General features: G+C 37.7%; 1 protein-coding gene across 5 annotated transcripts in view; it reads left to right on the top strand.

The window, feature by feature from the left end:
* Positions 1–14990, top strand: part of LOC147365857 (coiled-coil domain-containing protein 162-like) — a 210639-nt gene that overhangs the window by 117480 nt on the left and 78169 nt on the right. For all 5 annotated transcript variants that reach the window (XR_015132916.1, XM_086317383.1, XM_086317382.1 and 2 more), the window contains 3 exons: positions 5187–5344; positions 6469–6580; positions 8292–8341. Coding sequence is in view for 4 of the 5 variants with exons in the window: in XM_086317383.1 (XP_086173509.1) it covers positions 5187–5344; positions 6469–6580; positions 8292–8341 (320 nt within the window). In the remaining variant the exon portion in view is untranslated. The remainder of the gene's footprint in view (positions 1–5186; positions 5345–6468; positions 6581–8291; positions 8342–14990) is intronic.

The following is a 14990-nucleotide window of genomic DNA, read 5'->3' as shown; positions in this document are numbered from 1 at the left end:
AATCAATAGACCATAAATGTAAGGGTGTATTTCTGGACTCTTGATTCTATCCCACTGGTCTATACATTTGTTTTCATGCCAGTACCACTGTGTTTTGATCACTGTAGAGTTGTGATAAGTTTTGAAATTAAGTACAAGTCTTCCAACTTTGTTCTTTTTCAAGATTGCTTTAGTTATTGGTCCTTTGCATTTTCACATGAATATTAGGATCAGCTTGTCAATTTCTGAAAAAATAAAGCCATTTGGGACTTTGACAGGGATTGCATTGAACCTGTAAATCAGTTTGAATACTATTACCATCTTAACAATATTAAATCTTCTGATCCATGAACATGGGAAGTCTTTTCATTTATGTCCTCTTTAATTTCTTTCAACAATATTTTATAGTTTTCAGTGTACAGGTTCTATACTTCTCTTGTTAAATTAATTCCAAAACATTTTATTATTTGTAAATTATTGTAAATGGAATTGTTAGTTTCATTTTCAGTGTTCATTATTAATTTATAGAAATACAATTGATCTTTTATTTTGCAATTTGCTAAGCTTGTAAATTCCTTAGGATCTTCTATGTAAAAGATTATGTCTTCTGCAAATAGAGATAAATTTAACATTCTCTTTTCATTCTGGATGCCTTTTGTTACCTTTTCTTGTCCAATTGCCCTAGCTAGACACTGTAGTACAAGGTTGAATAGAAACAGTGAGAATGGATATTATTGTCTTATTCCTTATCTTAGGAGGAAAGCTTTCAGTCTTTAACCATTACATATGATGTTAGCTATGAGTTTTTCTTAGATAATTTTTTTTTACCAAGTTGAGGACATTCACTTTTATTCATAGCTTTTTGATGATTTTTATCATGAAGGGGTTTTTGATTTTATCTATATATAATACTCTAAGGCATTTTTTCCCACTTAACAGTATATCCTAGAAATCACTCTGAATTAATTCACAGAGATTTCCCCCCATTTCCAAAAACAACTTTATATAGTTCACTCTTATGTGTATATACTTGTGAATATAATTTAGGTGCAAAATTAAATATAACTTTAGGAAGTCAACTTTCCAGATGGTCTTAAATATTCTCTAAGCCTTATGAATTCTATATTGTTGTTGTTCAGTCGCTGAGTCATATCTGACTCTTTGTGACCCCATGGACTGCAGCACTCGAGGCTTCCCTGACCTTCACTATCTCCCAGAGTTTGCTCAAACTCATGTCTGTAGAGTCGGTGATGCCATCCAACCATTTCATCTTCTCTCCTGCTTCTCCTCCTGCCCTCAGTCTTTCCCAGCATCTATATTCTTGATATATGAATCCTATACAGCTTACCACATTTTACCCCTTAGCACATTTCTCTATTTTCACTCTTTACATTAATAAAAGAGTATACATTCATAAGTATGGCAAGAATATTCAATCTTCACTTCTACTGCCAAATACTAATTCCCATAGAAATAAAATACTGAAGTAGAAAATAGGGATAGAGTAAGTTATATAGTTTTTTAAAAATTCAACCCCTCAAGTCTTAATTCAGTACATACTTTAAGTTAGGCTCATCAGATAATACTGAGGTCTGATTCATGAAGTGAAAATGAAAGTGTTTGTCACTTAGTCGTGTCCAGCTCTTTGTGATCCCATGGACTGTAGCCTGCCAGGCTTCTCTGTCCATGGAATTCTCCAGGCAAGAATACTAGAGAAATTATATCTGGTGTATAAAATGGGGACAGGCTCATAAGTGGTTTAAATACAAGGAATAATAGAGGTTCAACAAGCTATAGGAGGACTTTTAAAAAAAGAGAGCTCACATCTGGGGAACCAGAAAGGGCAGCACAGAGTGGGGACATTTGGAAAAACTTGAAGGATGAGTGTTTTGACTGGCAGAGATGACTATGTGATCATTTTGAGTAGAGAGAAGACCTTCTGATGCTCAAGCATACTATGAAAAGACAAATGAGTACTAGGAAAAAATGGATGCCCAGCTTGGCCCCACCTGTGGTTTCCATGCATAGTTGACATATGGAATCTTTTCTTCAATTAATCTTAAGAAGAATACCAATATGTAAAACAGATATAAGTGGGGTTTTCCAGGTTGAGAGGCTTTTATGTCACTTCCTGAGATTCCTCCAGGAAGTAAATGGTGAAAGTCACCAAATAGGAAGATACAACAGGAGTGGGAAGGCATTTAGAGTAATAGCCTGAAAAGACATAGCACAAGGAGGGGTAGAGAGGACTAGGGTTATATATATGTATGTGAATACATGAATATATATAGTAATACATGTGAGTTTTATATATATATGTGTGTGTATTTATATACTCTTCTACAGATGTGGGACAGGATGAAGTCTAATGATATAGTAAGGAAGAATAAATGATGGAGACATTGAGAGGGAACAAGGGAAAGGAAGGGAAAGGAGGAAGGAAGGAAGGAAAGAAACAGAAAGAGAATAAAATTGTTACTGTGTAATAAAATGAAATTGTAATACAATTGATACAGTAATAAAATTGATACAGTAATAAAATTTTTACTGTGTCCAGGCCAAAGGTGTAGAGTGTTTCAAGAAGAAATGAGTCACCAAGGAAGATGAGCAGGTGACAGATAAACACATAAATAATGTTCAACAACATTAATTATTAGAGAAATGCAATTAAAACTCCAGTGAGCAACCCCTGCATACCCACTAGAATGGCTAAAATTTAAACTATTCTGAGTCTTGGCATGACATGGAGGATCTGAAACTCATACACTGCTGATGGGAATGCAAAATGGTTACCTTGCAAAACAGCTTGGCAGTTTCTTAGAAAGTTAAACATATACTTACCATATGATTCAGCCATTTCACTCCTAGGTATTTACTTAAGAGAAATGAAAGCACATGTCCGTCCAAAGACATACGTAAATGTTTATAGCAGCTTTATTTAAAACAGCTAAGAGCTGGCAAAAATCCAAATGTCCACCACCAGGTGAATAGATAAATAAATTGTGGTATATTTTACAGTGGAATATTGCTCGGCAATACAAAGAAATAAGTTGTTGACATATACAACAATATGGATGAAGCCAAACCAAAAAAAGTATATATAACTGCATGATTCCATTTATATAAAATTCTAGGAAATGTGTTCTAATCTATAGTTGGAGAAAGCAGAGCAGTGATTGCTTGAGGAAGCGGGCTGGGTAGGAGGGATGGCTATGGTCTTTAGTTTTATCGCAGTAATGGTTTCACAGTTGTATACTTATTAGATAAGTCCAAACTTATCTAATTTACTTTATACTTTAATTACTGTATACTTTGTGTGTTGTTTACTGAATGTCAATTATACCTAAATAAAGCTATTATATTTTAGGAGGAGGAGGAAGAAGTTAAATTAAATGTAGAGGGAAGAACAAGAAGAGCAGGAATTGAAATTAGGCTATTTTATATTCTCAGAAGTTCATTTCTGACTCTCAGAGAGCTATTCTAATGGGGTTGGAGTGAAAGCCAGACTACCAGAGTAGAGAAGTAAGAGAATGATAGAAATGTAGAAGCAGAGAATATTTACAGCTTCTGCATTAGTCTGCTAGGGAAGCCATACCAAAGTAGTATTGACTGGTAGCTTAAACAACAGAAATTTATTTTTTCATAGTTCTGGAGGCTTAAACAACAGAAATTTATTTTTTCATAGTTCTGGAGGCTAGAAGTCCAAGATCAAGGAGGCAGCATGTCAGTTTCTAGTAACAGTTCTCTTCCTTGCAGATGGCCACATTCTCACTGTCCTCACAAGGCAGAAAGAAAGTCCTGGTGTCTCTTCTTCTTCTTATACCAGCTTTATCAGCCCTATCAGATTAGGGTCCTGCCCTTTGACGTCATCTAATCCTAATTGCCTCCCAAAGGCCCCATTTCTAAATGCCATCACATTGGGGGTTGGGGCTTCAATCTAAGAATTTATGAGGAGACGGAAACATTTAGTCCATCATAACTCTTTAAGAAGTTGGATCAGAATTTAAAAAGAAGCTTGAGGTGTAGGAGAATTAAGAATAAAATAGATGTAATCATATTTGTAGGAAGGGACTGGAAAAGAAATTGAGGCTAGAAACAAAAGATCCTCATAGTTGGGATTTTCGATGCACTGAGGGGAGTCAAGAAATTAAAGGTTCAATTTAGCAGTTTCTATTGTCTGGGCATGGTGGTAAGCTAAAGTGATGGATGAGCCTGGACTCATGGAATGTGCTGAACAACCCTTGGAGATGGAGGACATTACCCTTTCTTTCCAGGTGAAGAAATAGGCTGATAGGTTAAGGGACAGAGCCAAGATCACCTGCTGAGTGTCAGCTCTGGGCTCTGATTACAGAGCTTGTTTTCTTTCCTCTTAGCTCACTCATATCCTTTCTAAGGCCCCTTGTGTCTTCTGAACTAGTATATTCTACTATTTTTAGGAGACTGGGATAGCCCGAGTCTTCAGAAAAAATCAAGATGGAAACTTTAGACTTTTTAACTCAAGATTTTTTTTCTTTTGCCTCATTTTCCTTTCCTTCAGTAATTCAGCTGTGGAAAGCCTTCTTTCTTTGAAAAAGAATGGGCTTTCCTTTGAAGGCTTAATGTTTTTCTTTTAGTTAGTATTTTAGAAAAATGTAAAAGAATCCCATCTATCTTTCCTTGTATTTATCCTCCATAAATAATAGGAATATTGGAAGATACAGATTTCCCTTTTTTTCTTCCCACTCTTCCTTCCCCTCTTGCCCATCATCCCTCCACCTCTCCCTCCTTCATTAATACATTGTACAGGGCAGCATATACAGCCCACCTCCATCTGCTTAGGTCGTACCAGAATGGCACCCTGAGATGATTCTTCAGATCTTGTACCCTGAAGTTCATCAGCTGTATTTCTTGAGAGGCCCCTATACAAAGCACTCCAACTAGCCACCTTGTAAGATGGAGAAATTTTTCGGAGAGCACTTTAGACAACTCTGTTCTGGAAATAGTCACATTTAGTGCCTCACCCTTTCATTGTACAAAGTGGTATCTCTTCCATGTGCTCCCTTACTTGTTCTCTTCTCTTCTCTCCCTTCTACTCTCTCTCACCCCTAGGATACCAGGCCATTTACATGTATTTGTGATCAGTTATAGCTGTTAGATAATTTTACTGTCAGTACCACAAGACTTACAAATTCAGCAAATTTAATTCACTTTGGTTTGAAATATTGTAGGAAATAAGTTCTGGTCTGAGAAATCATAGTGGAGTGGGTCCAAGCAGAAGAAGAAATTCCAGAATTGTGAATGGCATAGAAGGCATGCTGTTAGCCCCAATTCCAAAAGTCTCAGATGCCCTAACTCATCCTTCAAAAAGATTCCAGGCTACCAAAAGGTACTGCACTGGGGTAGCAGTGGGGGGTTGTTTATAATAACAAAAGTATCCTCTTTTAAATCATTTAATACAAGTATTATGGGATTGGAGGATGCCTAAACTTCCAGAGTGACCAGCATGTGTTAAAAATTTTAAGACCTTGTCTGAAAACATTGTATGAACACTAAGAAGGCTTAGCTTCTAATACGCTCCAGTCTATGAAGGAGAGTCAACAGTTCCCAATTTCAACCTCTTTTCTCTTCTCCCTCTTTTCCTTTATCTTTCTCTTCCTGTCTTCCCCTCCTTCCCTCTCTATTTTTCAAACTCCAAAGAAGGTAGAACATAAGGAAGAAGAGTATGAGCATGTCCAAGTTTTCCACTTCTATTTTAAACAGAAAAGGACAGAACTACCCTCACTATCCTACCAAGGGTTTTTCCATTGCTTAGAATAATAGAATGGTAACTGTCAGAGAGGCAGGGCCTCTGCAGATATGTATCTGTAAACTAGGGACATCCTGTTATATCCTGATCTCATCTCACTGTGACGAAGAAAGAGGTTTATATTCTGTAACAATTACGAATACTCTGAATAACTGAGGCATACCAATGACACTCTAGTCTAATCCTGGCAAATTTAGAATGAAAAAGAAAATGACAGGCAAATCTTCTCTGCTCCTCAAGATGCCATTAATCTGACACATGGCCAGAGTTCAAGTGTCCTAAATCCACACTTCAGTGTGTGGATGGGAGATTTAAGACCAATGTGTCTAGTCAAGAGGACCCTTACAAGGCCACATCAATCCAGGGACCCCTACAGTTCAGACCAGGAAGGTACAAAGGGACACTGGGAGTACAAACACTGGGCCAGGCTATGAAGTTTGGGAGTGGGGAGGGACTGCTGGTGCATGCTTTAGGCACAGTGTGGTCCCCAACAAGGCTGGTGACACAGCAGCATGCCCAGTGAATAGAAGAGGAACACTTGAAGCAGGTGAGGACCACAGAAGCAGAGCTACCTGCTCTCCTGCTGCAGTACCCAGTTTGCAGCCCCAGGTGCTCCTGTCAGTCAGGGAGTTCTCAAGTTGTCCTCTTGTCGTATGAGCACTCATCTCCTGCCTTGGGCTCACATGCCTCTGTTCACTTGTCAGGGCTCCGGAAGCTTTCGTGTCTATTCAACTAGAAAAGGTGGGGCTGCGGGACATGATGCTGAACGCCTTCCTCCTCAGGAAACAAGCCATGGCTGACAGAATGAAAAACCTTGTGAGTAGAGTAAGAAGGGCTCCCTAAAGATCTCATCAGCTTTTACATTTGAGCAAGTAAGAAATCCTTAACTTGGAACCTGTTGCTTTCAGCCTATTTGGGTAAAACCATGGAAAATATAAAGAACTGAAAAAGAGAGTTCAATAAGAAATAGAAAGGAAGTCAGCTAATTGCAGTCTACTTTTTAAAATATGTACATTTTTCCAAGGGCACATTATGCTTTGTCACTTTCTAAACAGAAAGAGTTTCAGTACCTACTTGGAAACATTTGATGGTTCCTGAGTGACCCACAGGTGCTTAGGAGGTTTAGACAAGGTGAGCAAGGGCATTTGCCATCTGTTAGGTTGGCAATTCACCTGTTGGATTGCTGACATAACCACTCTGTTTTTCAGACACTACCACCATGTTTGCATTTAAGGATTTTATACTAACCTAACCTTTGGAAAATCCATAGATAGAGGAGCCTGGTAGGCTGCAGTCCATGGGGTCGCTAAGAATCAGACATGACTGAGCGACTTCACTTTCATTTTTCACTTTCATGCATTGGAGAAGGAAATGGCAACTCACTCCAGTGTTCTTACCTGTAAAATCCCAGGGACAGGGGAGCCTGGTGGGCTGCCATCTATGGTGTCGCACAGAGTCAGACATGACTGAAGTGACTTAGCAGCAGCAGCAGCAACCTTTGGGGTGCCATTTCCTTCTCCATAAAATTTAAACCTTTAGTCAATTAAAAGTGTTGCTTAATTTTATGAATATCATTTCATTATTCATTACTTTTTTGATGAGGGAGTCCTTAGGCTAATGTATAGTTATTTGGGAATGAAATGACGAGGTTTATAATCTCTAGGCTTTGTTCTTTTATTACTGAAAAGGAAGGACTTCAATTTACCTAATTCAGTTCTACAAATTGGATATGATGGAAGCTAGGGCTTCTAGATTACTGCTCAGCAATGATGTGGGCAAACGACTCCTTCTGATAAGTACTTAAGTAAATTACTTTGATACATAAATTACTCTTTATAATATTAAAAAAATACTGACCAAGTGAAAATGTATTAGCTCATTAACTGCCCTTCAGGAATATCCAATGCCTATCAGATTAGAAAGGATTCAGGCAAGATAATTGTTAGTTTTGTCAAGGTCTGGGATTTTAGCCCACTTATAAGCTAAGAAGGTAGCCTGTTACTGCTCTGAGGATGCTGACAGAGAACACTAGACTCTTAGGTCAGAGAAAAATGACTTTGTTACTCACAGCAGAGCCAGCATCATAAGCCTCACGTTTGTGTCATTTCCCTTTGCCTCCCAAGTCCCAGGGGCAACATGGAGGAGCCGAGGTTGAACACAGTTTTGTGTCAGAGTTGAAGAATACTGAGTTTAGGAATCTACCTCTATTATAGCAAACTTGCTCTATTTCATGGAGGGAGACATTACCTCATTCCTCCAGACTGCTCTCTGCAAACATAACCCTGAGAAATGGTTCAGGTAAAGAATAGTCAGGGTGTTGAATTCTTGGTGTACTCACAAGATGTGCAGGAGTAGAAAAGACCCACAGGGGGAGTACCTCCCAGTAGGTTGACCTTCAGAAAGAACATCTCAACTGTGTGACCTACTCCCACTTTAAGTTGGCTATAAGTTTGTGCACGTGTATTAGCTTGGGGAATTCTTATAGCCAATTGTCTAATAGGAAAACTATCATTCTCTTTTATCACAGGATGAAATTGGGAAAGTCAAGAGAGATGTTATAGTTGAATATTGCCAGAAGTGAGTATAATATATGTAAACAATACATTCTGATTTCTGACTCTGAACTCAATAAACAGCAGTATTATATAGAAATCTGGACAATTAGTTAGCTGGTTTGTGTTTAAATAAGCCTATTTAACAGTCCTATTGTTGTTCAGACACTAAGTCATGTCCAACTCTTTGCAACCCTATGGACTGCAGCACAGTCCTTCACCAAGCCTCCCTGTCCTTCACCATCTCCTAGAGTTTACTTAAACTCATGTCCATTGAGTTGGTGATGCCATCCAACCATCTCATCCTCTGTCGTCCCCATCTACTCCTGCCTTCAGTCTTTCCCAGCATCAGGGTGTTTTCCAATGAGTCAGCTCTTTGCATCAGGTGGCCAAAGTATTGGAGTTTCAGCTTCAGCATCAGTCCTTCTGATTAATATTCAGAGTTGATTTCCTCTAGGATTGACTGGTTTGATCTCTATACTGTCCAAGGAACTCTCAAGAGTCTTCTCCAGAACCACATTTCAAAAGCATCGATTCTTCAGTGTTTATCCCCCTTTATATCCAACTCTTACATCCATATATGACTACTGAAAAAACCACAGTTTTGACTAGACAGACCTTTGTCGGCAAAGTGATGTCTCTGCTTTTTAATACACTGTCTAGTTTGGTCATAGCTTTTCATTCAAGGAGCAAGCATCTTTTAATTTCATGGCTGCAGTCACCATCTGCAGTGATTTTGGAGCCCAAGAAAATAGTCTGTTACTGTTTCCACTGTTTCCCCATATATTTGCCATGAAGTGATGGGACCAGAGGCCGTGATCTTAGTTTTTTGAATGTTGAGTTTTAAGCCAGCTTTTTCACTCTTCTCTTTCATCTTTATCAAGAGGCTCTTTAGTTCCTCTTTGCTTTCTGCCATTAAGGTAGTATCATCTGCATATCTGAGGTTATTGATATTTCTCCCAGCAATCTTGATTCCAGCTTGAGCTTCATTCAGCCTGGCATTTCTCATGATGTACTCTGCACATAAGTTAAATAAGCAGGGTGACAATGTACAGCCTTGAAATACTGCTTTCCCAGTTTTGAGACAGTCTGTTGTTCCATGTCTAGTTCTAACTGTTGCTTCTTGACCTGCACACAGGTTTCTCAGGAGGCAGGTAAGGTAGTTTGGTATTCCCATCTCTTTAAGAATTTTCCACAGTTTGTTGTGATCCACACAGTCAAAGCTTTGGCATAGTCAGTAAAGCAGAAGTAGATGTTTTTCTGGAACTCTCTTGTTTTTTTGATGATCCAGTGGATGTTGACAAGTTGGTCTCTGGTTCCTCTGCATTTTCTAAATCCAGCTTGTACATCTGGAAGTTCTTGGTTCACATACTGTTGAAGCCTAGCTTGAAGGATTTGTGTGTGTGTGTGTGTGGTTTATTTTTTTATTTTTATTTTTTTAAATTTTATTTTATTTTTAAACTTTACAATATTGTATTAGTTTTGCCAAATATCAAAATGAATCCGCCACAGGTATGCCCGCGTTCCCCATCCTGAACCCTCCTCCCTCCTCCCTCCCCTACCCTCCTTCTGGGTCGTCCCAGTGCACCAGCCCCAAGCATCCAGTACCGTGCATCGAACCTGGACTGGTGACTCATTTCATACATGATATTATACATGTTTCAATGCTATTCTCCCAAATCTCCCCACCCTCTCCCTCTCCCACAGAGTCCATAAGACTGATCTATACATCGGTGTCTCTTTTGTTGTCTTGTACACAGGGTTATTGTTACCATCTTTCTAAATTCCATATACATGTGTTAGTATACTGTATTGGTGTTCTTCTTTCTGGCTTACTTCACTCTGTATAATAGGTTCCAGTTTTATCCATCTCATTAGAACTGATTCAAATGTATTCTTTTTAATGGCTGAGTAATACTCCATTGTGTATATGTACCACAGCTTTCTTATCCATTCATCTGCTGATGGACAACTAGGTTGCTTCCATGTCCTGGCTATTATAAACAGTGCTGTGATGAACATTGGGGTACACGAGTCTCTTTCCCTTCTGGTTTCCTCAGTGTGTATGCCCAGCAGTGGGATTGCTGGATCATAAGGCAGTTCTATTTCCAGTTTTTTAAGGAATCTCCACACTGTTCTCCATAGTGGCTGTACTAGTTTGCATTCCCACCAACAGTGTAAGAGGGTTCCCTTTTCTCCACACCCTCTCCAGCATTTATTGCTTGTAGACTTTTGGATCGCAGCCATTCTGACTGGCATGAAATGGTATCTCATAGTGGTTTTGATTTGCATTTCTCTGATAATGAGTGATGTTGAGCATCTTTTCATGTGTTTGTTAGCCATCTGTATGTCTTCTTTGGAGAAATGTCTGTTTAGTTCTTTGGCCCATTTTTTGATTGGGTCATTTATTTTTCTGGAGTTGAGGTGTAGGAGTTGCTTGTATATTTTTGAGATTAGTTGTTTGTCAGTTGCTTCATTTGCTATTATTTTCTCCCATTCTGAAGGCTGCCTTTTCACCTTGCTAATAGTTTCCTTTGTTGTGCAGAAGCTTTTGAGTTTAATTAGGTCCCATTTGTTTATTTTTGCTTTTATTTCCAATATTCTGGGAGGTGGGTCATAGAGGATCCTGCTGTGATGTATGTCAGAGAGTGTTTTGCCTATGTTCTCCTCTAGGAGTTTTATAGTTTCTGGTCTTACGTTTAGATCTTTAATCCATTTTGAATTTATTTTTGTGTAAGGTGTTAGAAAGTGTTCTAGTTTCATTCTTTTACAAGTGGTTGACCAGTTTTCCCAGCACCACTTGTTAAAGAGATTGTCTTTAATCCATTGTATATTCTTGCCTCCTTTGTCAAAGATAAGGTGTCCATATGTGTGTGGATTTATCTCTGGGCTTTCTATTTTGTTCCATTGATCTATATTTCTGTCTTTGTGCCAGTACCAGACTGTCTTGATAACTGTGGCTTTGTAGTAGAGCCTGAAGTCAGGTAGTTTGATTCCTCCAGTTCCATTTTTCTTTCTCAAGATTGCTTTGGCTATTCGAGGTTTTTTGTATTTCCATACAAATTGTGAAATTATTTGTTCTAGCTCTGTGAAGAATACCGTTGGTAGCTTGATAGGGATTGCATTGAATCTATAAATTGCTTTGGGTAGTATACTCATTTTCACTATATTGATTCTTCCAATCCATGAACATGGTATATTTCTCCATCTATTAGTGTCCTCTTTGATTTCTTTCACCAGTGTTTTATAGTTTTCTATATATAGGTCTTTAGTTTCTTTAGGTAGATATATTCCTAAGTATTTTATTCTTTCCATTGCAATGGTGAATGGAATTGTTTCCTTAATTTCTCTTTCAGTTTTCTCATTATTAGTGTATAGGAATGCAAGGGATTTCTGTGTGTTGATTTTATATCCTGCAACTTTACTATAATCATTGATTAGTTCTAGTAATTTTCTGGTGGAGTCTTTAGGGTTTTCTATGTAGAGGATCATGTCATCTGCAAATAGTGAGAGTTTTACTTCTTCTTTTCCAATTTGGATTCCTTTTATTTCTTTTTCTGCTCTGATTGCTGTGGCCAAAACTTCCAAAACTATGTTGAATAGTAATGGTGAAAGTGGGCACCCTTGTCTTGTTCCTGACTTTAGAGGAAATGCTTTCAATTTTTCACCATTGAGGATAATGTTTGCTGTGGGTTTGTCATATATAGCTTTTATTATGTTGAGGTATGTTCCTTCTATTCCTGCTTTCTGGAGAGTTTTTATCATAAATGGATGTTGAATTTTGTCAAAGGCTTTCTCTGCATCTATTGAGATAATCATATGGTTTTTGTTTTTCAATTTGTTAATGTGGTGTATAACATTGATTGATTTGTGGATATTGAAGAATCCTTGCATCCCTGGGATAAAGCCCACTTGGTCATGGTGTATGATCTTTTTAATGTATTGTTGGATTCTGATTGCTAGAATTTTGTTTAGGATTTTTGCATCTATGTTCATCAGTGATATTGGTCTGTAGTTTTCTTTTTTTGTGGGATCTTTGTCAGGTTTTGGTATTAGGGTGATGGTGGCCTCATAGAATGAATTTGGAAGTTTACCTTCCTCTGCAATTTTCTGGAAGAGTTTGAGCAGGATAGGTGTTAGCTCTTCTCTAAATTTTTGGTAGAATTCAGCTGTGAAGCCGTCTGGACCTGGGCTTTTGTTTGCTGGAAGATTTTTGATTACAGTTTCAATTTCCGTGCTTGTGATGGGTCTGTTAAGATTTTCTATTTCTTCCTGGTCGAGTTTTGGAAAGTTGTACTTTTCTAAGAATTTGTCCATTTCTTCCACGTTGTCCATTTTATTGGCATATAATTGTTGATAGTAGTCTCTTATGATCCTTTGTATTTCTGTGTTGTCTGTTGTGATCTCTCCATTTTCATTTCTAATTTTATTGATTTGATTTTTCTCCCTTTGTTTCTTGATGAGTCTGGCTAATGGTTGTCAATTTTATTTATCCTTTCAAAGAACCAGCTTTTGGTTTTGTTGATTTTTGCTATGGTCTCTTTTGTTTCTTTTGCATTTATTTCTGCCCTAATTTTCAAGATTTCTTTCCTTCTACTAACCCTGGGGTTCTTCATTTCTTCCTTTTCTAGTTGCTTTAGGTGTAGGGTTAGGTTATTTATTTGACTTTTTTCTTGTTTCTTGAGGTATGCCTGTATTGCTATGAACTTTCCCCTTAGGACTGCTTTTAAAGTGTCCCACAGGTTTTGAGTTGTTGTGTTTTCATTTTCATTAGTTTCTATGCAAATTTTGATTTCTTTTTTGATTTCTTCTGTGATTTGTTGGTTATTCAGCAGCGTGTTGTTCAGCCTCCATATGTTGGAATTTTTAATAGTTTTTCTCCTGTAATTGAGATCTAATCTTACTGCATTGTGGTCAGAAAAGATGCTTGGAATGATTTCTATTTTTTTGAATTTACCAAGGCTAGATTTATGGCCCAGGATGTGATCTATCCTGGAGAAGGTTCCATGTGCGCTTGAGAAAAAGGTGAAATTCATTGTTTTGGGATGAAATGTCCTATAGATATCAATTAGGTCTAACTGGTCTATTGTATCGTTTAAAGTTTGTGTTTCCTTGTTAATTTTCTGTTTAGTTGATCTATCCATAGGTGTGAGTGGGGTATTAAAGTCTCCCACTATTATTGTGTTATTGTTAATTTCTCCTTTCATAGTTGTTAGCATTTGTCTTACATATTGCGGCGCTCCCGTGTTGGGTGCATATATATTTATAATTGTTATATCTTCTTCTTGGATTGATCCTTTGATCATTAGGTAGTGACCATCTTTGTCTCTTTTCACAGCCTTTGTTTTAAAGTCTATTTTATCTGATATGAGTATTGCTACTCCTGCTTTCTTTTGGTCCCTATTTGCATGGAAAATCTTTTTCCAGCCCTTCACTTTCAGTCTGTAGGTGTCCCCTGTTTTGAGGTGGGTCTCTTGTAGACAACATATGTAGGGGTCTTGTTTTTGTATCCATTCAGCCAGTCTTTGTCTTTTGGTTGGGGCATTCAACCCATTTACGTTTAAGGTAATTACTGATAAGTATGATCCCGTTGCCATTTACTTTATTGTTTTCAGTTCAAGTTTATACACTGTTTTTGTGTTTCCTGTCTAGAGAATATCCTTTAGTATTTGTTGGAGAGCTGGTTTGGTGGTGCTGAATTCTCTCAGCTTTTGCTTGTCTGAGAAGCTTTTGATTTCTCCTTCATATTTGAATGAGATCCTTGCTGGGTACAATAATCTGGGCTGTAGGTTATTTTCTTTCATCGCTTTAAGTATGTCTTGCCATTCCCTCCTGGCTTGAAGAGTTTCTATTGAAAGATCAGCTGTTATCCTAATGGGAATTCCCTTGTGTGTTATTTGTTATTTTTCCCTTGCTGCTTTTAATATTTGTTCTTTGTGTTTGATCTTTGTTAATTTGATTAATATGTGTCTTGGGGTGTTTCACCTTGGGTTTATCCTGTTTGGGACTCTCTGGGTTTCTTGGACTTGGGTGATTATTTCCTTCCCCATTTTAGGGAAGTTTTCAACTATTATCTCCTCAAGTATTTTCTCATGGTCTTTCTTTTTGTCTTCTTCTTCTGGGACCCCTATGATTCGAATGTTGTAGCGTTTAATGTTGTCCTGGAGGTCTCTGAGATTGTCCTCATTTCTTTTAATTAGTTTTTCTTTTATCCTCTCTGATTCATTTATTTCTACCATTCTATCTTCTAATTCACTAATCCTATCTTCTGCCTCTGTTATTCTACTATTTGTTGCCTCCAGAGTGTTTTTAATTTCATTTATTGCATTATTCATTTTATATTGACTCTCTTTTATTTCTTCTAGGTCCTTGTTAAACCTTTCTTGCATCTTCTCAGTCTTTGTCTCCAAGCTATTTATCTGTGATTCCATTTTGATTTCAAGATTTTGGATCAATTTCACTATCATTATTCGGAATTCTTTATCAGGTAGATTCCCTATCTCTTCCTCTTTTGTTTGGTTTGGTGGGCATTTATCCTATTCCTTTATCTGCTGGGTATTCCTCTGTCTCTTCATCTTGTTTAAATTGCTGAGTTTAGGGTGTCCTTTCTGTATTCTGGCAGTTTGTGGAGTTCTCTTTATTGTGGCGTTTCCTTGCTCTGTGTGGGTTTGTAC

The sequence above is a fragment of the Bos grunniens genome, chromosome 9 (genome assembly GCF_055505025.1).
Source record: "Bos grunniens cultivar Pamir isolate PY7600 chromosome 9, Bosgru_T2T1.0, whole genome shotgun sequence".
NCBI lineage: Eukaryota > Metazoa > Chordata > Mammalia > Artiodactyla > Bovidae > Bos > Bos grunniens.
This window is presented reverse-complemented; position numbering and strand designations above follow the sequence as displayed.